The 26,953-nt window shown below is 44.6% G+C and overlaps 1 protein-coding gene across 7 annotated transcripts in view; it reads left to right on the top strand.

The window, feature by feature from the left end:
* The window catches only part of COL15A1 (collagen type XV alpha 1 chain), a 537,229-nt gene that overhangs the window by 220,660 nt on the left and 289,616 nt on the right, over nt 1-26,953 (top strand). For all 7 annotated transcript variants that reach the window (XM_083188349.1, XM_083188345.1, XM_083188346.1 and 4 more), the window contains 3 exons: nt 7,384-7,513; nt 17,561-17,679; nt 18,584-18,733. In XM_083188349.1, coding sequence (XP_083044475.1) covers nt 7,384-7,513; nt 17,561-17,679; nt 18,584-18,733 — 399 coding nt within the window. The remainder of the gene's footprint in view (nt 1-7,383; nt 7,514-17,560; nt 17,680-18,583; nt 18,734-26,953) is intronic.

Raw genomic sequence — 26,953 nt, forward strand, 5'->3', positions numbered from 1 at the left:
CATCTGGCTGTCTTCCACTAGCCAGTGGCAACAGCAAACTGGAATTATAAAATATTGCGTTAGGTACTGGTTGCCAGGGGCAACAGCAAACTGGAATTAAATACTGCAACAGGTACGGGTAGCCAGTGACAACAGCCAACTGGAATTATAAAATACTGCGTTAGGTACTGACAGCCACTAGCCAGTGGCAACAGCAAACTGGAATTATAAAATACTGCATTAGGTACTGGTCGCCAGGGACAACAGCAAACTGGATTTATATACTGCGATCGGTATGGCTAGCCAGTGACAACAGCTGACTGGAATTATATACTGCGTTAGATACTGGTCGCCAGGGGCAACAGCAAACAGGATTATATACCATGATAGGTACTGGTAGCCAGTGACAACAGCCGACTGGATATAAAATACTGTGTTAGGTAATGGTAGCCACTAGCCAGTGGCAACAGCAAACTGAAATTATAAAATACTGCATTAGGTACTGGTCGCCAGGGGCAACAGCAAACTGGAATTATATACTGCGATAGGTACGGGTAGCCAGTGACAACAGCGGACCGGAATTATATACTGCGTTAGATACTGGTCGCCAGTGACAACAGCCGACTGGAATTCTAAAATACTGCGTTAGGTACTGGTAGCCACTAGCCAGTGGCAACAGTAAACTGGGGCAACAGCAAACTGGAATTATATACTCTGCCAGGAGCAACAGCAAACTGGAATTATATACTCTGCATTGGATACCCCAAACAAGGTACTGTGGTCTACAATATATCTTTAGCCCAATCCAGGATCTTCCTTAGACTTCATTCACCTCTGTGCTTTGAGCAACAAATAACTCCATAATTTTTTGCATTAATAAGCTTAGTTTCTGAGGGGTAGATTTATTAAGCTCAGTGAAGTGATAAACTGTCTGTTTTTTATCACCGGTCAATCAGCTCTTACCTGTCATTTTTCAAACCAAGCCTGTAGCTTCACAGGTAGGAGCTGATTGGCTGGTGATAAAAACAAGACAGTTTATCACTTCACCACGCTTAATAAATCTACCCCTGAATTGCTTAAGGATCACTGTTCATTTCAAATAGCAGGGCCCCAACCATCCCCCAGCCAAGATACTGTACATGTTATCTCTACCAGCACAACTAGTCTACATCAAAGGCCTCTCACTGAGATTTTCACACCTACATAATTAGGAATTTGACTGTAACACCTTTTCACAATCCTGCTTTGTCCTGGAAATACTGACTTATTATTCAGCAGCAGAAAAGAAAAGTTTCATATATCCATGGGATTAAAGAAAAACTATAGCAATGACAGACATTTTATACCCCTTTTACACCAAAATCCCTGGTCGGACCCTGGTCTTTGAACACAGGAGTTTCCAGGGTTGGACCCAGCTTCATACCCCATTTACACAGCACTGTGAACCAGGATGGACCCAGGTCTGTGCCATTTACACTGAACCTGGGTCAGCACTGCTTTTCCCTATGGATGACATTAAAAATGTCCATTTTAGGTCTGATAAACTGCCATCCAACTTTCCCTCAATGATTTAAAATAAAAATTAAAAGACACGACAAGTTAGCATTGAAAAATGTTGGTTGGTTTATATTGTAAAATATTTTCCAAAAAGTTTTATTCAGTGTTCAAGCACACATAGCGGTATAAAAGTGCAGCATCTCCCATGTGCTCTCCCCAGCAGCAACAGACCGAATCTCCCATGTGCTCCCCCAAGCCCCCCCCATACCCCAAAAAATAATAATAATATAAATGATACTGCATCCAATTATGATTTCTGTATGCACTGCCCGTATCCTTCCTGGATGCTGTCTTTTGCCACTGCAGCGCACTGTGTAAAGGCGTCCAGCACTTCTGGTATCCTTTCAGCACTACCCGGATGTCCCAACCTGGGTTGGGACCATTTACACCGCCCACGACCCAGGTCCAACCAGTGTTCAACCCTGGTCAGGACCTGGGTAGGAGACCAGTGTTACTGGACCTGGGTTGGCCCCTTTTACACCAACGCTGACCTGGGTCCGACCTGGGTCCAACCTGGGTTACTCCTTGGTGTAAAAGGGGTATTAGTCTCCATTCAAGAGCCCATAATTATCTCTGGATCACCCACTGAATTGGAAAAACACCATACCTGCTTTCTCTCCCTCGTTCATCATCAAATGCATTCCATACTTATAGTAAGCCCATCATTGATGAAACAATGGGGGAAATTTACCAATATGGATTTGTAAAAAATAGGTGTATTCGTAGGCAGAAATTCCTAATGATGGGACATTCGTATTTGTATTTAAAATACGAATGTCTACACCATCGATAGGATACGACAGCAATCACCATTCAAAAGAATGGTGGTTCCTGATGTACTAAGCAGCCGTATTGATAATACGGCTTCTAATTGGTGTAAAACAGCCACGCAAATACGACAGGAAAATACACCTTCATTGTCCTGTAGTATTTGACTTAAGCCTGCATGGATCAGTCAGATCCGTGCAGGCTTTAGTGTAAAAAAAATAGAAAATTAAATAAATTAAAAAAAAAACAGCACCAGGCTGACGGGGCCGGTAATTAAAAATCAGGGAACCCGACAAATAGGGGTTCCCCGATTTTTAACAACCAGCCCCAGGCTCCAGGTCTGGGGCTGGTTCCCAAAATACGGGGGACAAAATGACTAGGGATCCCTCGTATTTTAAGAACCAGCCCCAGGCCAAACCAGCCAGCAGGGAAATGCCACAGCCGGGGGGAGACTTTTTATACAAGTCCCCCTGGCCAAAGCATTAACCCTCTGACCAGTCAGCCTGGCCAGGGGCCCTGGGGGAGTGGGGACCCCCCCAATAAAGGGGTCCCCCCTCCAGGACTTACCTGACCAGGCTGAAGCCTGGTGCTGTCCCCGGTGACCCTGGGCTGTGGTCACCGGGCTGATCTTGGTGTAAAAAAAAGATGAATAAATTATTGTTTTAAACTGTGGAACTATGAGTCCCAGCAAGCCTCCCCTGCAAGCTGGGACTTGGAGAACCACAAGTCCCAGCCTGCGGGCCATTAAAGGGCCCGCTGGCACTTGTAGTTCCACAGTAAAAAAAATAGTTAAATAAATACACACTGACACCTGAAAAATAAAAGTTTAATACATACATTACACACACACTGATAATAACCTATCTTGATCCCGTAGGTAGGTCCTAGAGTCTTGATCCGGTGCCTTGTCCTGGTTCCGGATCATGTCATCATTCTTCATCATGTCATTCTTCATGCCGGCGTCAGGTCCGGGTCCGAAGAAATCCATGGTGGACCTGTGGAAGGAAATACAACTCACCCAGGTACTCCATGGAAGTTCTTCTGGCTTGGTCCGACATAGTCCAGGCCTTCTTCCTTCTTCTTCCATCTTCTTGCTTCTTATTCACGCTGCCGGCGACTCCAGCAAAGCTCCCCGACTCCTCGGCGTCTGTACTAAGAATGAATTCTGGCCAATCAGGAGCCGCCTAGCTGCCAATCAGGAGCCAGGAAAGTCGGCTCCTGATTGGCCGCTAGGCGGCCAATAGAATCAGTCTGAGGAGAGGCGCGGAAGATGAAAAACTCTGCGTCTCTCCAGTCCGTGAGCGGGTACCAGCCGGGAGCAGCGCGTCTGGAGCTGAAGATGCCGGGGTCGTCGCCGGGGACCAGGTGAGTAGGATTTCCTTCCTCAGGTACCCCTTTGGATTACTACGGATCCAGGACCCCGGAATCTTCAGCCCAGGAGCCCCGGACCAGCCCCGGAACCAGGACCAAGGCCCCGGAACCGGACTCTTCAGCCCTGGAGCCCCGGACCCCGGACCGGCCCCAAGGCCCCGGAACCGGACTCTTCAGCCCTGGAGCCCCGGACCCCCGGACCAGCCCCGGAACCAGGTCCAAGGCCCCGGAACCGGACTCTTCAGCCCTGGAGCCAGGACCCCGGACCCCGGATCCAGGGACCAACCCACGGGCTCAAGGTAGGTAAGTATCAGTATGTGTGGGCTGTGGATGTATTAAACGTTTCTTTTTCTGGGTGTCAGTGTGTGTTTTATTTAACTATTTCTTGTACTGTGGAACTACAAGTGCCAGCGGGCCCTTTAATGCCGCGCATGCTGGGACTTGTGGTTCTCCAAGTCCCAGCATGCGGGGTAGGCTTGCTGGGACTCATAGTTCTACAGTATAAGACAATAGTTTTTATTCTTTTTTTACACTTTTCATCAGCCCAATGCCCACCGCCCAGGGCATCAGGGACAGCCCCGGACTTTCAGCATGGGCTGGTAAGTCCTGGAGGGGGGGGGGACCCCTTCTTTCAGAGCCGCAGAGATCCTTCCTCCTCGGCGTCTGTACTAAGAATGAATTCTGGCCAATCAGGAGCCGCCTAGCGGCCAATCAGGAGCCAGGAATGTCGGCTCCTGATTGGCCGCTAGGCGGCCAATAGAATCAGTCTGAGGAGAGGCGCGGAAGATGAAAATCTCTGCGTCTCTCCAGTCCGTGAGCGGGTACCAGCCGGGAGCAGCGCGTCTGGAGCTGAAGATGCCGGGGTCGTCGCCGGGGACCAGGTGAGTAGGATTTCCTTCCTCAGGTACCCCTTTGGATTACTACGGATCCAGGACCCCGGAATCTTTAGCCCAGGAGCCCCGGACCAGCCCCGGAACCAGGACCAAGGCTCCGGAACCGGACTCTTCAGCCCTGGAGCCCCGGACCCCGGAACCAGGACCAAGGCCCCGGAACCGGACTCTTCAGCCCTGGAGCCCCGGACCCCCAGACCAGCCCCGGAACCAGGACCAAGGCCCCGGAACCGGACTCTTCAGCCCTGGAGCCAGGACCCCGGACCCCGGATCCAGGGACCGACCCACGGGCTCAAGGTAGGTAAGTATCAGTATGTGTGGGCTGTGGATGTATTAAACGTTTCTTTTTCTGGGTGTCAGTGTGTGTTTTATTTAACTATTTCTTGTACTGTGGAACTACAAGTGCCAGCGGGCCCTTTAATGCCCCGCATGCTGGGACTTGTGGTTCTCCAAGTCCCAGCATGCGGGGTAGGCTTGCTGGGACTCATAGTTCTACAGTATAAGACAATAGTTTTTATTCTTTTTTTACACTTTTCATCAGCCCAATGCCCACCGCCCAGGGCATCAGGGACAGCCCCGGACTTCCAGCATGGGCTGGTAAGTCCTGGAGGGGGGGGACCCCTTCTTTGGGGGGGTCCCCACTTCCCCAGGACCCCTGCCCATGCTGACCAGCCAGAGGGATAATGCTTTGGCTGCGGGACCTTATATAATAAGTGTACCCCGGCTGTGGCATTAACCTGCTGGCTGGTTGGGTCTGGTGCTGGTTCTTGAAATGCGGGGGACCCCTAGTCATTTTGTCCCCCGTATTTTGGGAACCAGCGCCGGACCTTGAGCCTGGTGCTGGTTTCATTAAATCAAGGGGACCCCTATTTGTCGGGGACCGTGATTTTATGTCACCAGCACCGGCTCAATGAGCCCGGGGCTAGTTATGCTCTGGCGGGGGACCCCGTGCAGTTTTTTTATTTTTTTAACTGTTTAACCCTTTTTTTCCACCAGAACCCTGCACAGATCTCAATGATCTGTGCAGGGTTCTGGCTAATTCGCCCATCAGAACCTGGTCTGATTTTTGGGCGAATTTTAGACACATTTATACAAATCACATACCATTAAATATGCGATTTGTATACTTTTCTATGTGAAAACATCTGGATGCGATGTGCTGCGAAAAACAGCCATCGCATTTCCAGAATGTCCAATTTGTTGACCAAAATAGCACTTTTTTCACATTTTCGCAGCTCATTAAATATGCGAAAATGGAAAAACATGCGATTTCGGCCGTTTTCGCGAAAAAAATCGCAAAAAAAAAAAATCTCATCCCATAGAATGTCACCCCACGTGTGTATCTTGATGCCTGCTATCTCCTAAAAGATGTATCATACCACCTATGTTTATGTCTTATGTATTTCACGTACCGGATTTGATATGATATATTCATTTTTTTTATTATTATTATTTCTCTACTAAACCTCACATATGACTTTGGAATCTGAGTATGTTATCCCCATTATGTACCCCCCCCCCTTTCTTCTTTCTGTACCCCCTCCTTTGTTGAAAAATTTGTTGAAAAACCACCATTTCAATAAAAATATTGATGTAAAAAAAAAAAAGACAGAGTTAAGTTGTAAACAAAAAGACAGCAAACAACTCAGCCTTCTAAAATACATTGTATCAAAAATCCACAAGGAGAGTCCAAGGGTGTTGGAGGTTGTGAAGCCTGACCTTCCCATCACTGTGGTAGAGGATTACTTTGGTGACAGCATCCAAGTAGACATGCCAGACAGTCCTTACATGTACTGGCAGGACAAAAAAGGCAGTTTGGAAGCCCTTGTACAAAGTCCAACGGGCTCTATTTTACCTGAGTCCCCCCCCCCCCCCCCCCCTCTAGTGTGTACTCTGAAAGAGTTTTTAGTGCAGCGTGGAACCTGGTCAGTGAGCAGAGTAGAAGGTTGGTAAAATGTTGAGAAGATGAAGTTTATCAAAATGAATTGGAGGCTGGGGGTGGGGGACACAGTAACGGTTGACAGGTTTGAACCCCTCGCAGCTGTTCAGGCCACGCTACTCACCCCACACTTCCCTGTCAGGGAGCAGCATCCTGAGCCCGGTGATGCATGGGGAGTACTGATCACTATGGGTTTGTTTTGCTTCCCTCTCCACCTCCTGTCGGGGTGACAGCCACACACAGTACACTTGATGCCCTCACCTACACAGGTGATGAGCCGGTGCCATCAGGATTCCAATATCGGCGGCGTGGGATGCTGGCATCAGCAAGTGCATACACTTTTGCCGATGATGGGTCTGAGGTGAGCAACAGCGGGTGGAGAGGAGGCCGTGCTGCTGCTGCATGGCCGCAGTTAACAAGGACCTTCCTCGTCTGGGAATGCTGTATGAGGGAGAGGGTGGTTAATGACACGTAGGAGCGGGCATCATTAACGACATCAAGCGTACATACTAGAAGATAAAGTAAAACATATCTTTCAGAATGGGCTTTCTAAAAAATATTGTTCACTTATCTTTAAGTGTGTAGGGGGCTTTAGGCAGCAAAAAAAGGGCAGGGGGAGTACTTACTGGGAAGAGAAATGTATTATAGATTAGGAATGTTTCAGGCTGAGTAAGTATAAAACACTGAAGATGTCATAATATTTGTTTTATTATTACTGTATAATACAATAAAAAATAACTGAAGTAGACTAATTTGCCTGATAATATGTATGTGAACTATACCACATGGACCATGTGACATGGTTAAATTAAATGCTTATGTGAAAACAAAAATTGTGGGCATTAAGTACTGTATGAACGATTACTTTATTTATTCCAGCCTAAAGCAATAACTGAACCAGTAAAAGCACCTCCTACAATTTCAAGCCATGTTGAAGAGCTGGATTACTCTGGTTCTGCCCAAGTGATGGAACAAATGAATCAAGCCAATGGCATAAGCAAGAAGCAAGGTAAAAGCACTAATGCATTACTATTATGTCTTATGCATTGAGGTTGGTATGGAAACATATAAATGTTGTTGATCCTCTGAGTGCTCAGTGCATTTTACATTTGGACAAAATAGTATACAATTTAATGAAGAACACTGTTTCAGAAACAAAATTCAAATAAATAAATGGAGGTAGCAGCTGGAGTGAGTAAGCTTTGAAAATATGAAAGGATACCCATGTAATTTAATTACCTTTGTAATTTTCATCCTGTGTATCATGTTCAAGTACATCTCATGTTTTTTAGTTGCGAGTGTGTTTATGTGTATACAGTATGTGTGTGTGTGTGTATATATATATATATATATATATATATATCAATCGAAAGGGGGTTGTGACCTTATCCCGCATGTGTGTGTGTGTGTGTGTGTATATATATATATATATATATATATATATATATATATATATATATCAATCGAAAGGGGGTTGTGACCTTATCCCGCACTGTTTGGATAGCAGCACTTCTCTAGGACCCTGCTGTTAATAAAGGTCCAATAGATAAAAAGAAAGAAAGATATAGAGGTGCGCTGTAATGTGTTTCACCAGAGCAAATCTCTTACACCAGTAAAAATGGAAAAAATTTATTCTGAACAATTAGTAAAACATAAAATACATTATAAAATACATTTATTCTACTCAGTAGTTGGAAACTTTCCAATTGGTGATTTCACATAGACGTTTTGATACCCGACCATTCGACCATAGAAGGATATTGGTCTGAGATAATCCTACGCGTTTCGTCCCTTCTTCAGATAATTATTCAGGGAAGCCCTAACAGGAATTGGGTGGGAAATGGTTATGGAGGGAAAAAATGCTGAGCAAATGTGGGATACTAAAAAAGGTGCTTGATTCACTAACTATTGAATACATTCCTAAAGTAACTAAAGGTAAATTGAACAAAAAAAAGCCACCATGGTTGGACAAAGAAGTAAGGTTAGCTATCAACAATAAAACCAGAGCCTTTAAATTCTATACAAATAACTTAAATGAGGAGGCGTTCGCAAAATACAAAGAATCAAAGAAAACTTGTAAAGGGGTAATCAAAGCAGCTAAAATATTATATGAAGAGCGCATAGCCACTGAAAGCAAAACCAACCCAAAGAAGTTTTTTAAATACATAAATAGTAAACGTTTAATTAAGGAAAACATTGGCCCACTAACTGATACTAGTGAAAAAAGTGTTACTGAGGACAAGGGAAAAGCAAAACTGTTAAATGAGTTCTTCTCATCAGTATTTATTAAGGGAGAGCAGACTGTGGAACGAACATTTACCACAAACGGGACAAATAAGCCAGATCTCATTGTGGATTTCACGCCAAAGGAAATAATACTGAGGCTAAGCAAACTCAAAACAAATAAATCACCAGGGCCAGATGGGATTCATCCGAGGGTATTAATGGAATTAAGGGATGAACTAGCTACCCCCCTACATTATATCTTTAGCAAGTCACTATCGTCAGGTATAGTACCAAAAGATTGGAGAATAGCAGAGGTAGTGCCAATATTCAAAAAAGGAAAAAAGGAAGATCCCGCTAATTACAGACCCGTTAGTTTAACATCAATTGTGGGTAAAGTATTTGAAGGATTTTTAAGGGATGGTATCCAGGAATATTTAGATCATCACCGTCTACTCAGTACTAACCAACATGGGTTTGTGAAAAATCGTTCATGCCAAACTAATCTACTAGGGTTCTATGAAGAGGTTAGCAAAAACCTTGATAATGGAAATGCTGTAGATGTGATTTTCCTAGATTTCGCTAAAGCATTTGATACTGTCCCACACAAGAGATTGATTAATAAAATGGATAACCTAGGATTGGGTGAAAATATCTGCAGATGGGTAGGGAATTGGCTATGTAATAGAGAACAAAGGCCCTTATTCTGATTGACGCGGACTTTACCGCATACTTTCGGATCGCGTGTTTTCGGCGTCTGCGCATGCGTGGAGAACGCAACGCGCATGTGCCACGCCTTGACTCCGTACCAGTTCGGCCAAATCCCGTCCAAAACTGTTCCCCGCAATCAGTCGGGAAATATGGGCGTATTATGGGCGTCATGCGGAATGACACATGGGCGTAGTTTCAAAGTGGGCAAAACGGGGCGGAAACATGGGCGGATACGGGGGAGTACACTTATGTTGGGGGGCGTACATTCGGATAGCACTCCGAATGCACGCGATCAAAAAGGGCAGAAATGTGCGGTGTCCACAAGTGTACTATTGCTTAGCGGACACCACTCGTTCATGCGGTAGGCGAGCGTACGCCTAATGACTACAAGCATTAACACCTGAACCCAATAGAATCGACTCCTTTACTCATTACTCACTAATAGGACGCTTGTCAGTGCTTTAATTGAAACCATTGCACTTCAATTGCTGTAAGGGTTAATGTGTGCAATGCATGTGTTAGGCATGCTTGTAAGGATATATTGGCATCTAATTGATTCCAATTCCAAATAAGAAGTTTTTTATGAGGATAGGTATTTGAATAAGTGGGTCATGTGATGTCTTGCAGAAGATACATAATAGTGGGTTGTTTGGCGTAAATACTCCGCTTACGTGCGGTAGCACCGCTTGGCTCCCGTTCGGATGCGGTATTCCCGAGCATACTCTGTAATACTCTGTAATACCGTGCAGAATCTGAGTGTTTCTCCCACACACGCATGGTTTGTATGTCGTCCGTAAACACGCCCTGTTCTTAAAGAGTGAGTCCGTCCGAATGCGGAGGACCCGTGGGCGTTTCTACGGACGATGGCCGCACGCGGCAGAACACCGTGGCGTGCGGACCGCACCGTAAGAATGCGGGAATATCCGCACCGATCAGAATAAGGGCCAAAGAGTGGTTGTGAATGGTGCCGTATCAGATATGATACCGGTACTAATTGGAGTGCCCCAGGGTTCGGTTTTGGGGCCCATTTTGTTTAACATTTTTATTAACGATATTGGGATAGGGTTACTCAGCAATGTATCCTTCTTTGCGGGCGATACAAAACTTAGCAAAGTCATCAAATCATCAGAAGATGTCACCATGCTTCAAAATGATCTTGCAATTCTAGATGAGTGGGCAAAAAAATGGAAGATGAGGTTCAATGTAGATAAATGTAAGGTTATGCACCTTGGGAGACACAACCAGTGTGCAAGTTACAACCTTAGCGGAGAGGAACTGGGTAATTCCATACTAGAAAAGGATCTAGGAGTCCAAATAGACAGCAAACTGGGATGTAGTGCCCATTTTAATGTAGCTACAAAAAAGGCCAACAAAATTCTGGCATGTATTAAGAGGGGAATGGAAACTAGGGACTCAAGGGTAATTATGCCACTGTATAAAGCATTGGTGAGACCTCACCTCGAGTACGGAGTGCAGTTCTGGGCCCCACACTATAAAAAGGACATCATAGAATTAGAAAAAGTCCAAAGGCGAGCAACAAAGCTTATTAGGGGAATGGAGAATTTAAGCTACGGGAGAGATTAAGCAATTTGGGACTATTTACATTAGAAAAGAGACGTTTAAGGGGGGACATGCTCAACATGTACAAGTATATCAAGGGCCAATATAAGGAACTGTCACACACCCTTTTTTCTACTAGAAAGGAATCTAGGACACGGGGGCATGAGTATAGATTAGAAGAAAAAAGATTTAATTCAGCTGGTAGAAAGAATTTCTTTACGGTCAGAACAGTCAAACTCTGGAACTCTCTTCCCAGAGAGGTGGTAACGGCTGGCTCATTAAATGCATTCAAGGCAAAGTTGGGCAAACATTTACTGGAGAAAAACATCCATGGGTACAAATAAGAAATATAATTTGTCTGTAAAATATCAGAACCTACCAAAATACCAGGTTGAACTAGATGGACGCAAGTCTTTTTTCAGCCTTACCTACTATGTAACTATGTAACAAAGAATCGATCGGTGACTGGCCTCAGATGGAAATAGACAAAGTCAAAAACACTGTAAGGTATACCAATACGGAAATAATCAACTTGCAAGGTGTCCACAGTCAGAATACAGAGATTCTGTATTCTGACTGTGGACACCTTGCACATCCCAGCCACCGAATATCCCACTGAATTTGTGAAGACATCTAATTGGATAAACTTTCTAATCATGTAAGAGTGTTTTTTCACTTTGTTTATTTCCATCTGAGGCCAGTCACCGATTGATTCTTTGTTACCCCTGAAGAAGTCCCCATGGGACGAAACGCCCATAGGGTTATCTCAGACCAATATACATCTATGGTCGAATCGGGTATCAAAACTTCAATGTGAAATCACGAATTGGAAAGCAACTATTGATCAGAATAAATGTATTTTATAATGTATTTTATGTTTTACTAATTGTTCAGAATAAATTTATTCTATTTTTACTGGTGTAAGAGATTTGCTCTGGTGAAACACATTACAGCGCACCTCTATATCTTTCTTTACGTTAGCTGTCCGGAGTCTGGCTCGCAAAAAAATGTATACAGTATCAACCATTACCATAGTAACCATATTACGGAGATGAACTTCAGTGGCTGCAATTGTAAAAAAAACATATATTCATGCACATATTTTACAAAACGTTTATATTAATAATTAAATAGTAACAGAAAAATGTTACTATTTTTGTTACTATAGATGTTGTTTCACTATATTCAACAAAGATAGCGTCCATGGCTAAACACATCAGCATACATCATAAAATCAAAAGAAGCTAGCAAACGACAAATACTCCTTAAGCCCGTACGGTTGGACAGTATTTAATTGTGCTATCCATTTGGCTTCTTTTCTGAGTAATTGAAGGTCTCTATCGCTCCCCCGTACATTTGGGGGTACACGATCGATCATCTTGTATTTTAATTGAGTCAAACTATGATTTGAAATGCTTGGCCACTGGTTGGTCTACCTGTTTGCCAGATAAAATTTGCCTAATAGCACTTCTGTGCTGTGCCATCCTCTCCTTAAAGAGGCAGCTAGTTTTTCCCACATAGAATTTTGAACACGGGCATCGTATAAAGTAGACAACATACTGTCTATTACACGTAAATCCCACTCCACCAATGGCGGACACCGGAACGCACGTCTAACACCAACATAGCTGTCAAGGCCTGAGTTATCCGCTTTGGCAAAGAATGACTACTGTCGTACTTTGTCCTCATCGCAAATGACTGTTGGACAGTCAATTGCTTAGTGAAAGAAGTAGTGGTGTTCTGACTTCCCCTCTGGGATGATTAATGACTCCCAGCAGCAGCAGGAGGTTTAGCACTGTAAGATCCTCCAGAGGAATCCCAAATAGAAGAGGACTCATGGATGCCAGTGACATGGATGAATTATGCAGCAGTATCACGGGCTAGAATTATGCAGCAGTATCACTGGACTTGAATTATACAGCTGTATCACTGGAATTTAACAGCAGTATCACTGGACTTTAACAGCAGTACCAATGGACTGTAATTATGCAGCAGTGTCACTAGACTGTAATTATACAGCTAAATCACTGGACTAGAATTATGCAGCAGTATCATTGGACTGGAATTATACAGCTTTATCACTGGACTGGAATTATGCAGCTGTTTCACTGGACTTTAACGGCAGTATCACTGGATTGGAATTATGCAGCAGTATCACTGGACTGGAATTATACAGCTGTATCACTGGATTTAATGGCAGTATCACTGGACTGGAATTATGCAGCAGTGTTACTGGACAGGAATTATACAGCTGTAATACTGGACTTTAATGGCATTATCAGGACTTTAATGGAATTATACAGCTTTAATGGACTTTAATTTGGGAACAGATAAGGAGAATCACATACATTAATCAGCAAATACAGCTCTAGCTACCAATATTCATTTTTAAATTATGTACAGTTTTATTTCTTTTAGGTCTGCTATTTTATTTTATGCATTTTCTTTTCTTTCTGAAACCCCTGGGGGGTCTCTATCATATGTGACTGACCTTACAGCAGACTGTGTGCCCATGTGTCTAAGGTGAATGCTACTCCTGCACAAATTGCTGTATAGTGTACTAACAATACAATTATAATGATTTGCACTTGAATTGCATTGCCCCCCCTCCACAGTCGCTGCTGGACCCCACCACATGATGGTTCCCGCCACATGATAGCCCCCGCAGTGTTCACAGCGCATGTGCAGCATCGTCCTCAGTACTGCATATGCCTTCAGCTTTTATGGTCTGCTTAGTGCCTTGCCCTAACCCTTTGCAGCCTTACCCTAACTCTCCCCACTAGCACCTAATCCCACATTCCACCAACTCAACCCCCCCCCCCCCTTCCTCCATGTAGCCTAACCCTAACGCCCCCCACTAGTGCCGGACCAATACCCTCTTCCACAGCCTGATCCTAACCTGCACAGCATACTTTCTTTCAGGATGCCGGCTGTCAGTATTTCAGCCTCAGCATCCTCATTCTTTTTAGGTTCTGGCTCCAGTGTTCTGACAGTAGTTAAGATGCCAGCATCAGTTTATTAATCGCCAACATCCGGCAAGGGATCGGCAATGGTGTCAGGAGGGGATGAGAACTCTACTGGATGGGGACACACCTCCCGACTGCTGTCTTATCCATTCTTTCTCCAACTGCCACGGTTTGCTTCTCAGTGTCTCCCTGCCCAGGATGGAAACTGCTGGTACCTGGCACATCACAGCAGGATTGCCTGGTGGGGGGGTGAAGGGATTGTCTCATTGGTATGAAGAGTGATGAGAGTTGCTGGCTGGTACTGATCTGTTCTGCTCGTGATGGGTGTTATGCTGAAAAAATCATGGGCCGGGCAGCAGCATGCTCCTTTCCCTCCTCCCAAGGCAGCAAAGGCACCTCCTCCCTTTACATGCTTTGGTAATTATGCTCCGCAGCCCCTCTTAGGGCCAACGACAGGAATACTGCTGAATAGTTGCAACAAGTAAAACTCTTTACATCCTGAAAGGACAGTTCCGAACCACAAGTAGAGCAAAAAAGTAGGTTAAAGCGATCTCAACTGAAAAAGAGGGGTGTAAAATTGTTGGGGGGGGGGGGAGGTGTATGTGAGAGACAAGACATAAGATTGGGTGATTTACATAGAATATACAAGGGGTTACACAAAATTCTAATACAGCCTGTATCTGTGTGTCCCCTGCAACACTCTGTCCCCGTCATAGCACTTACTGTGCGGCATAGTGTGAGTTCTGGCCCATTCCATGGGAAATGTGTCTCATTCCGTGTGGCATAATGTGTCGTCCGCTAGCCAGGAGTGGCGCTGAAGCAGCAGTGTAGCACTAAATCAAAGAAGCTCTGCTGTGGGATGGCAATGTGAGTGAAACCTGCCAAGCTTTTCCATCTGCATGTGCAGGGAGTTGGGCTGGCTGTTTGCAGGCTGTGCAGTAGTTGGGGTAGGCATTTACACTTTTATTAAGCATTTACACTTTGATTATGCACTAATTGATACCCACCCCTGTTGTAGCTCCTCCCACCTTTGCCCCCCACCATCCACCTATGCTTCCTGGGTGAGGGGGGCCCTGCAAATTTTGTCAGTCCCGGGCCCCACGGTTTCTGGTACAAGCCCTGCTGCCTTGGGTGACTGACAGGTCGGACTTCCAATATGAAATCACTGCCAGTCACAGAGAAGCCAGTACAGTCTCACCGACTGCATCTGGCTTCACTTAGGCAAAGCACAGTGTCAGATTTTACCAAGTCGAACCCAAGGTGACAGCAATGGAAATGTCACTAAAGACACTGCCTCATCCATATGTTGATGCCATTAGACATGCATGTAATGATAACCTTTTGAGTGCCAACATCTCTGTGAGAGATGTGCAAAATATGGACTAAAAATACCAGCGTTGCTTACATTTGTTATATAAATTCAAATAAAAAAAGTGTAAAAAAAGAATATATTTCCTATATAAGGCAAGCATTACAGGTCATTATGATGAATAAAAATGTTTGCTTGGCAATTTTCACACCTATTTTGACAAATTCACTTGGCACTCAAAGGGTTAAGCAAGGGAGGGCTATTACAGAACAGTTTGGTGATTCTTTTACCACTTGCTGATATTAGAGCACACTGCACCAAAGTTTGCTACAGCATAGAGTGTTCAGCAAAGTAGCCGAACATTATTGAAAATGAATTGAGCTCAATTTGTGAAAACCAAAACAAATGACTCTATACTGTAGTGTACTGATGTTAAAATTATAATGATTTGCAACCACCAATCCTCCATCAAACCCAGGGTGACTGTTCAGTTTTATTGTGTACCGAATTACAGTACAGGTTCCATCAGACAATTAGCAGGAGCAAAAAGAAGAAAGAAGTAGCACTGAATAATAAACATTTTGTTGTGCACTTCAATATAATAAAATAATGTTAATGATAAAAAAAAATTGGGTACTTATGTAATATCTGGACTCCCGTTTTTCTTATGAGACCGCGTCCCCTCGCGGGGCTCGCTGCGCTTACCACGCTTCGGGCACGGTGGCTCGCTGCGCTCGCCACACTATATAAAATCAACTCCATGCATAGTTGTAGTAGGGGTATGAAAAAATGGGGTGCATTTAACATGGGAGTCCAGATAATACATAAGTACCAAAAATTGTATCGCCTGTAGTGAATGAAAATAATTATAGCAAAATAACACAGTCTCTGGTGATTTCTCTAAATAAAGGTGATATTATTACCAATAATGTCCACCTGGGGAATTGATCCAAGGATGGCATTGCAGCTGTATCCTCCTAGTTGGTGGTGATCAAATGATCAGAGTCCCACTTGATGGTATAGAGATGGCTGTGAATGGTTCCCACAGCGGCGACTGGTACAGGTGACAAAAGTGCAAAGTGCTGTGCAAGATGGCAGTGGCAAACTGGCTGGAGCAGCAACAGACTTCATTTGCAGTTTCAAGCATGCGCAGTACAGTTTAATTAAACCGGCATCTGCTGCATAGAACGTAGCATTACACTCTCCAGCTTTTCTAGTACTACATCAGGGCTGGACTGGTCATCTGGCCCTTCTGGCAAATGCCAGAAGGGCCGATGGCCAGATGGGCCGAATTTGTCCTGTGCGAGCGGCCATCATACCCACGGCCGCTATACTGTAAGGACACTTCCACCCTGCCTGCAGTCCACTCCACGCTCACCCGCCGGGCGCCGGCGCCAACCTCCCCCTCTCTCAACCTCCACCGCGTGCGATCACACAGCGCGTCCGGGGCAGCTGCTGCAGCAGAGCAGAGAGTGCGAAGTGGAGGCAGCTTACCCGTCCCAAACAAGTGGAATAGCCTGGCGGGATCGGGACTGCCCGGCGTATGATGTGAGTCCTATCAACCTTTTGCCACTTTTTAATATCTGCTCATTCAGGTTCAAAAATATCTTTAGCAACAGTTATCTGTGCATCATTTCTCATCCTGAGCCTCAGGGGGAGCAACCTGTTGCGTGCTGTTATTATACAGGCGATCAGCCTGTGGGGTCCAGTTATTATTATAATACAGGGGGAGCAGCCGTAATGCAGCCGTAATGCCCATTACAGAATATGACAGGCTGCTCCCCCTGTATAATAACAGGAGGAGCAGCCTGTCATATTCTGTAATGGGCATTACGGTGTGTTCCATAATGTGTAATGCCTCCACGCCCCCTTTTCACAGCGCGCAAACAGTTCCGCCTGCTGCAGGTGGGCCTGTGTGCTTAAAATGCCAGGGCCGATTTCTGGTCCCAGTCCGGCCCTGTACTACGTTACGTAACTTTACGATACCACTTAATAAAGCATGATGCAACTTATAACACCAAGCAGCGACATGGAAGTGTGCAAGTAGCAGAGAGCTGTACATGGCGTATGGATGCTAAATGTAAGAGGACTCCTATGTATTGCATTGATTATGTTCTATATCTTTTGTTGTACTGTAGGATAAAGTGAAATTTAAACAACTCAGCCTTATGTTTAGCAGTACAGCATAATGTACTTTTTTTTTATTCTTGTGAAGCAGATTTTTTAAATTAATATACACTGGGTAAATTACATTGTTTATTTAAAATGGTTGTTTTTATATCTACAGATTCACACAACAAAGAAAAGACGAGTGAACTTGTAACAACAGAACCTTTGGGGATAAAGTTCATAACACCTGAAATTATTTCTGGAAATGAGAGATTGTCAGAAGAAGCCAAAGACCAGGTAAGTTCATAAAGTACTGGGAAGGGGGTGGAGCTCATGGACAAAAATTTGCATTGTTAAGCCCCCATTTTAGGGGAGAGGCCAAGTGATGTGAAGTCTGTCTCTGCGCCGGCAGTGGCAAGCTTACACTGCATATTTTTGATGTAGGTAAGTATGTAGTACTGTATGCACTACTTGTTGGGTAAATGTATTTCAGCCTCTCTTGCAATATAGGTATATCAAAAATCTAAATTCTAAAAAACAAAAAAGAATGCAAATAACAATATTCATTAATATAAGCTGCCCTGTGAAGACTGGGCAAGTAAGGAGTGATCCAAAAGTGGATGCAAGGAAAGCATAGAGCAGAAGCATTCAGTGTTTTGTCAGAAGACATAGTTAAAAATTGCATCTACTGTAGGTTCATGCAATTTAGATTCTGGGTGATTTAGGCATTTCTGGGTGGTAGCTGGGAGGGTGGCTGGCAATCAAGTTAGTGTATGTGTCAGCACTGGTCACTTGGGCATTCTGCGCTTGCCATCAGCAGTGCTCGGAGGCAGAGCCGAATTTCCCATTAGGCACGTGAGGCACGTGCCTAGGGGCGGCACATGTTTGGGGGCGGCACTTGGATGCCTGTGATAGTACTGTCATCCCAAAATGTACCAATAACTGCAAAATATCCACTGTACTGTACCATATTCCACCTTAAATAGAGTGTAAATGGATAGGACATGCAGATACTGCCCTTATAAACTGTCCTACTTAGTAAACATTATTGTTGTGCCTAGGGGCGCCCTCATCCCTAAATCCGCCCCTGCTCGGAGGTACTACCCTTTTGCACTACAGCTGGTGGCAGTCTCAATAGTATGCCAATTTTACTTGCATAAAACCTTAAAAGTAGAAATGATTGGTTTCATCTTTTTTTTAGGGTCTAAAAGGTCAAAAAGGAGAACCTGGTAAACCAGGTGCTGTGGGTCCACCAGGCCAACCAGGAATACAATTATCAGGCAATCAAACACTAGCAAGCCCTACTGGACCCCCTGGACCACCTGGATTAGATGGGAAAAAAGGTGACCCTGTAAGTAAATATTTAATGTTCCTCCCTATCTGATTAAGTTGCTATGACAAGCTCAGATAAGCAAATGTTACAAATTATTTTTAGCTCTTTTACTACCATTGTAGTTGTAGCTTGTATAGTAGTTGTAGCTCTTAAAGTAGCAATGTAGATACACATGTTCTCTTTCCAATGGTATTTTATTTACATTACTGCATTTTGTCCCTATACTAAGTAACCTGTAATAAGTGAGTTAGCTCTCTATGCTTATTCCTGGTCCAAAACAGGACACAGTGATGATAACTTCTCAAAATGTTTACTTAAGTACAAACATACAGAATATAAAACAAGTAGCAAGTGAATGAGTTGCCCCAAAACATGTAATCCTGGATTACCACACACTAAATCTATTTAAAAAAAAAAGCAGTGATTAAATTATCACAATAAGGGGCAGATATATTTTAACACTAAAGACCAGGGCCATAGTCAGAACTTTTTGGCCCCATAGCAACATTTTGAAGGGACACATTTTCCCTACTAGAGGGACACCTCTCTCCAGAGCAGTTGTACATTGTATGCCCCATAGTAGTGCCCTAGTTAAGTTTATGCCACATAGTAGGGTCTTTATGAATTTTTATACACCATAGTAGTGTCCTAGTTTATGTAATGAACTACTGTATAGTGGTGTCCTAGTTAATGTCATGCCCCATAGTTAGTGCTACATTAACAAAGTGGTGGATGGAGCTGCAGCTCCAGGCCTCCACATAGAAATTGGCCCATTATCATGACAGCATGATGGTCACCAGACACACACAAGCTGACCATATGGTTGTCCATAAATCATAAGTATTAAAATTGCAGTCCTATTTTACAAATTCATGCAATTTTTGTACTTTTATATATGCAGGGAGACGTTTGGGCATATAATGTTTGGGTTCTAAATACCTACAAAACATTGGCATCACCTCCATCACTTCTCATAATAGGCAGTTGAACATTTTCAGCCCCAGACCGATTAGGCCCTTTATGCTTCCCTGCCCTTAGTAGTGTTCTAGTTTATGTTATAAACTACTGTGTTGTGGTGTCCTAGTTAATGTCATACCTCATAGAAGTGTCCTAGTTCACATTATACTACACAGTACCTGCCCCAATTTAATAAGTTACCTGCCAATACATACTGTATGCTGCACAGTGCCATCAGTTGACATCATGGCATAAATTGCTTAGGCCGGTGGTTCCCGAACTGTGTGTCTAGGAACCGTGGGGTACTGTGAGGCTCTTGCAGGGGTGCCTTGGGTTAGTGGTCAAGGACCAAATCAATTTATTTATAGTAAATTTTATAGGCAAAATCAGTGATAGTGACTGCCAGTGGTAAAACAAGTGGACAATCAGAAGCAAAAACTGTATATCACAAATATAACACGAAATAAGAATGACAGGTAGGCACAATTTATATTTTCTTAATCCATCAGAACATATTTTTTATCCTAAGGGTGCCGTGAAAAAAATGCTTATATGGGCGCTGTGATTCAAAAAAGTTCGATAACCATTCACTAAGGCATTTTCGGGAACCTGGTAGTTTCCAGGCCCTGATGCAATTGCAATCCCTGCACCCACTATAGCTACACAAATTTTGACTAAAGTAGAACATATTTAGGTACTCTTTACCTAGAAGGGCGCCCGTCGTGGTGACCGCGGGTACATTTATGTCTGGCCGCGACGCGACCGACGCGATGCCCGCGATTTCCCATTGAAACCCATGTTAAACATGGAAATCGCGTCGGTCGCGTCGCGGCCGTCCATAAATGTACCCGCGATGCCCGCGACGCGATGCACCCGATTTCCCATAGGAATCAATGTTAAATGGCCCGACCGACGCGATTTTACTGTTAAATGCCTCAATGGACCCGATTTGGCCATAGGAATCAATGTTAAATGGGCTACAGAGCCCAAATAGGCACAATTAACCCTTAAATGTCCCCCCAAATTTTTAACGCCACCCCACGATCCACGCCAACCCGAAGCGTGGCGAGCGCAGCGAGCCCGCGAGGGGCGGCGGTACGCGTCCTCCGACCTTTTCATGCCCTACTATCCACGTCGGCGTGGAGTTGAGAATAGAATAGTGTGGCGAGCGCAGCGAGCCACCGAGCCCGAAGCGTGGCGAGCGCAGCGAGCCCCGCGAGGGGACGCGGATACCTTCACAGTTATACGCGTCCCCTCGCGGGCTTCACAGGTGTCCGTGGCGACGCGGACACCTGTGAAGCCCGCAAGGGGACGCGTTTACCTGTGAAGGTATCCGCGTCCCCTCGCGGGGCTCGCTGCGCACGCCACGCTTCGGGCTCGGTGGCTCGCTGCGCTCGCCACACTATTCTATTCTCAACTCCACGCCGACGTGGATAGTAGGGCATGAAAAGGTCGGAGGACGCGTACCGCCGCCCCTCGCGGGCTCGCTGCGCTCGCCACGCTTCGGGTTGGCGTGGATCGTGGGGTGGCGTTAAAAATTTGGAGGGACATTTAAGGGTTAATTGTGCCTATTTGGGCTCTGTAGCCCATTTAACATTGATTCCTATGGCCAAATCGCGGGCATTGAGGCATTTTACATGAAAATCGCGCTCAATCAGCCTTTTTAACATTGTTCCCTATGGGAAAATCGCGGTCATCGCGGGTAGCAGATTTTTATGTACCCGCGATTTACCCGCGATGCCCGCGATGACCGCGATTTTTACCCCCGACGCCCGCGATTCCAATCGCTGGCGCCCTTCTAGGTAAAGAGTACCCATATTTATTATCTAAAAACCACCTAAAAACCACCTACCATAGTATAGCACGTGCTATGACAGGTAGGCACAATTTACTTTATTTAATATTTTTTTCTCTTAATCCATCAGAACTTTTTTTTATCCTAAAAATGCTGTGAAAAAATGCTTATATGGGTGCTGTGATTCAAGAAAGTTGGAGAACCATTCATTAAGGCATTTCCGGGAACCTGGTAGTATCCAGGCCCTGATACAATTGCAATCCCTGCACCCACTATAGCTACACAAATTTTGACTAAAGTAGAACATACAGTATTTATTATCTAAAAACCACCTACCATAGTAATGCCACATAAAATATCAATAACAAAGTAATTTAGTTAAAACACTATTGGATATTTATTCCTGAACACTCTCTTATAATACAACAGGGTTTTCCACATAAATGTTTTGCCATATTGTACTTTCACATAATTTTGAACTTTTAAATAATTTTGCCATTCTGTACCTTTACATTAATTTGATGGTTACTTTTACTGTGAAGATCTCAACTTTTTAAAATAAAAATACAGCCATAAACAAATCTAAATTGTTTGAACCATTTAAATACTGTCTATTACATTTCTCACAATATACATTTGTATATGCCATTGTAGACTGGCAATCAGGATGGTTGATATCTTTTTTTAAATCTTATTTTAATATATAGTAATAAACATATTTTATTGATGTAAGTTATACAGGGCTATTTAAATATAATGAACCAATTTCATTACGCAATATTTTTAAAGGAAAAGTAATACAAAACTCCAGCTAAATATTTTAATCATAATAAAGTTTTATTTCATATCTTTCTTATCAAATGTTAAATGTGGCCACCTCCTGCAGCATGGGCAATATCAAGGCAATACAAGAATTCCTCCCAGATGTGTATCATTATATCATTATCCACTGAGTTTAGATTAGTGAGTAGCCGTGAAACATAAACGTTATCTTTGACATATCCCCACGAAAAAAATCTCACACTGCGAGGCCTGGGGATCTTGCTGGCAAAGCACAAAGAGCAAGGTCTTGCCCCCTTCCCTAATTACCAATCCATTGGTGGGGCACTTTTACAATCAAAAAGCATGAACCATCAGGTGCCAGTCGGGGGTGGTGGTGGGTGGGGTTTGATCCATTGTGTTGAAAAATTAAGTCATTTGAATCTGCTTGCAGTAAAGTAAAGAGTCCGTTTTGGAGCATATCGAGAAATGTTTTTCCTGTAACAATGTTTTCTTCAAAGAAAAAGGCACCATAAATCTCTTGAAACACAGCGCAGAGGAAGTTCACCTTTAGGGAATTTCTTTCCTGCTAAACTGTTTCATGGTGGTACTCTGATCCCCAAATATGCACATTGCAATAATTAACTGTGCCGCTCAAGCAGTGTTGATTTTGGCAACGATTTTCTATTAAGTTTTAGTCACTTTCTTAAAAATTTACTAAATTAAATATCACATTTTAGTAATTTCTTTTATTGTCTTATACGGCCTACACACATGCCGATATTAAGGCATTTTCTAAGCGATTTTGCTTAGTTTGGCAAAGTCGCTTAGCAAATGCCCTCACATCGGTGTATGTGTGGGGGCTATATCGGCAGCAGTGCGCGTCCCCGCGCGTCTTTATCGCTGGCCGAGATTGATGGACAGTGTCCATCAATCTCGGCATCGGCAGGGTTCTCCCACCGGAGAACACTGGCACTGTCTGCTCGCTTAGCACACAGAGCTGACAGCTCGCTCTGTGTGTGGGCTGTCAGCTCTGTGTGCTATGCGATAACGGTGCAGCACAGCCCGACCTAGCATAGCTAGGTATCCCTGCACACATCGCTATGTGTGTAGGGCCCATTAGTCAAGATTTAGTCAGTGGAACTTGACTAACATTTTAGTCTAATTTTTGTCGATGATTTAGTCATAGCTTTGCATTATAAGGATACTGGATCATTCCCTTAAATACTTTGTATACCTTTCACTATGTGTTTAGTAATCTAGATATCCAACAAGTGCAACACAAATTATGTTTCCTTTAAAGCAGATCATTTATTTTCTGCAAATATCAGTTCAAAAAACAATTATTTTTAATTAAACATGTTAATTTAAATAATTTAAGAATACAATAAATCACTAATAAATAAAACCTGCCTGATACAAGTTGGGGGGATGCGGTCAATTTCCCGGCGGTCGGAATCCCGGCGTTCAAAATCCCGGCGCCGGAATCCTGACCGCCGAAATCCCGAAACTTTCTCCCTCCGTGGGTGTCCACGACACCCATAGAGGGAGAATAAATTAGAGTGCCGAGCATAGCAAGGCACCGGGCCCGCTGCGTGGTGAGCGCAGCGAGCCCGCAAGGGGGAGCGATCCATGTCCCTCCCTTGTTGGGATTTCGGTGGCCGGGATTCCGGTGCCGGGATTCTGACCGCCAGGATTCCGACCGCCGGGATTCCATACTGAATCCATCCAGAGATCTCTTATCCAAAATATTTAGAAAACCATGTTTTTTTTGTATATTTCGTATTTTTTTCCCCGTGGCCCTTTTTTTCATACTTACCAAGTTTCCTGATGTCCACGGTGGCCTTCAGGATCTTCTTCGTATCAGCGGTCCCAGGAGTGCATTGTGCAGGTGTGCACGCAGGAGCGTAACTAGAACTCTGTGGGCCCCATAGCAAAATCTTGAAAGGCCCCCCCCCCCCAGCCGGCCAGAGGAATAGACAGAGAGACAGACTGACAAATGGGAGGGGGCTTTGATGAACTGGAGAGGGCATAGCTGGAGAGGCAGGCTGGCCCCTCTATCTACAGAGAGTGCAGGGGATGCAATTTTTATGGGGCACAATGACTTGTGGTGGCCCCAAGGCAATCCCAATGCACCCTTCAAAGTTTTATCATTTTTATTTTTAATCACTGCTGCCACAGGCCAGGTTGGGCCATCACCTCCTCCCTGTATATCCATTAATTTGCCACCCTCTGCCCGCATAGACCTAATTGTTTCCCATGTCCTCGAGGGTATAGACATTGTTCCTCCCCCTCACCCCATATATGCTTTATTATACCACCTCCGCTGTTATGCAAATATGTCTCCACCTTCTTGATTCCCCCTCTCCATAGTTTTTAGTGTAGCTGCCATCCAGGTTGTGAGCCCTGGCTGTCAGTATGATTGAGCATGTAACTTACTGAGTGAGAGGATGGAGATGAAGCTGCTTTGTGTGCAGACTCCGGAAGCACTGTACAGTTGCTGCCGCTGTCCCATCCTGTCATCATGAGCAATGCATGTCACTTACAGGGTGAGAGGACGGAGGTGAAGCCGCTTCATGTGCAGTCTCTGAAACTACAGTAGCTGAGGCGCCGGCTGAGCGTGGCTGACGGACGCGCAGTAAAGTGCTTGAACAGTCCGTCAGCCACACACAGCCAGCGCCGCAGCGACTGTAGTTTCAGAGACTGCACATGAAGCGGCTTCACCTCTGTCCTCCGTGCTCTCACCCCATAAGACAGTGACATGCTCATGATGACCGGATGGGGCAGCAGCAGCTACTGTACAGTAGTAGTAGTAGTAGTATGTTTATTTATAAGGCGCCGCAAAGTGTCCGCAGTGCCGTACATAGCAAACAAAAAAAACAAATTACAAGGTAACGTACAGGGTGTGTTGAAAAATACAGTATAAATAGGGGTATAGCTGGTAGAACTAAAATCAGCATCAGTTCAGAAGTACAGTAGGTGTGGAAATTGTCGAGGAGACTGAAGATGAAGTAGAGGAAGGGAAGAACAGGACAGGAGCACAGGTGAGGTAATGAGGTAGGGTGAGTACGTGAGGAAGGAGGACCCTACTCATAAGAGTTAACATACTAAAAATAGGTGGGTGGACGAACGAAATACAATAGGATAAGTAGGAACGGAGGGGAACGGAGGCAGGATAGGAGGATCAAAAGAGGTTAGGAGGAGGGATAGGCTAGTCGAAAAAAGTGGGTTTTGAGGGAGCGCTTGAAGGAGGTAAGGGAATCAGATAGCCTGATGGGTGGCGGGAGGTTGTTCCAGTGCAGGGGGGCAGCGCGAGAGAAGTCTTGGACACGGGAGCTTCCCGCCTGACTCGGAACCAGGCGCGTGGGCAAAACCTTGCAAGATCACGGAATTCCGCCTCCTCGCACCGCCATATTCACTCCAGTCTAGTAGCAGGGTGGGATAGGGTGTGCTGCTGTGTACTGTCTCTGCTGGGGCCTCGTGTGCTGCTGGAACCCGGAGGCCGCAATTAAGGGCGGAATAAGCCAGGACGCAAGTTAGACTGATCCAGCATCTGCCCATATGCTACGTCACCAGAAGTGAGGCGTAGTAAGGGCAGCGGTAGCCGCAATGTCCACTATGACGCACGGCAAGGCGAAAGTATGAGATGCCGCACGTACGGAAGTCACCCTATCGGGGGTATAAAGAGGAGACCACTGGACACTACACCACTCTGCTATTTCTTCCTGATGAAACCTGTGTGACAGGTGAAACGTGTAGAAGCACAGAGGCATCGATCTCCTTACTGTTCTCATTGCACCACAGCAGGAGCAAAGTCTGCCGACAGACGTTATCGATACCTGGGTGTCTGGATACAAGTAACCGTTGTCCTCCCTTTGGGATTTTTCTACCACAGGATATTCTTTCTTTTACCATACTCCTTATTTGTGGAGGTTTTTTGCTACTTGCAATTTGGACATTCAATACTACATTGGATTACAACCATATATATGTTATGTGTTATTTTTGTCAGTTTTGTCCTGTTTACGTATACCAGTATTAGGCCACACTAATTTTTCATTTGATCCCTTACCCTCTTTTTACTAAACACCACTGGCTACAGATACCCCCTGTGAGGAGGAGTAGTAAATAAATAAATAAACTTATTAGTTTATTTATACAAAGTGGCCACATCGTTTTTATTGTCCATTGTTATTCAGCGGGAAAAGCATGCGTAGGAGTCTCCAACTTCTTCTTGTTTAGATCTCCATTTCTAGGGATGACCTAGTACACCCCAGGATCCCCTGCATCAACCCTTAACCCAACCGTGGGTTCAGCGCAGCCTCACCCCCTTTTTTTATTCTGTAGACTGCTTTGTACTGTCTCTCCTCCTTTGTGCTGGGGCCTGCCTCTGCTGTATAGTCCACTGGTGCTGCTAGTGCCTGCCCTGCACTGCCTAGTGCCTACCTACTGCAGTATATTATTCCAGTCTGCTGGTGCCCTCCAACCAGTACCTATTGCAGTATATAATTCCAGTCTGCTCTCTGCTATTGCCACTGGCTACCAGTACCTATTGCAGTATATAATTCCAGTCTGCTCTTGCCACTGGCTACCAGTACCTATTGCAGTATATAATACCAGTCTGCTGTTGCCCCTGGCTATCAGTACCTATCGCAGTATATAATACCAGTCTGTTGTTGCCCCTGGCTAGCAGTACCTATCGCAGTAGATAATTCCAGTCTGCTATT

This window comes from Crinia signifera, chromosome 5, assembly GCF_055691185.1.
Source record: "Crinia signifera chromosome 5, ASM5569118v1, whole genome shotgun sequence".
In the NCBI taxonomy this organism is placed as follows: domain Eukaryota; kingdom Metazoa; phylum Chordata; class Amphibia; order Anura; family Myobatrachidae; genus Crinia; species Crinia signifera.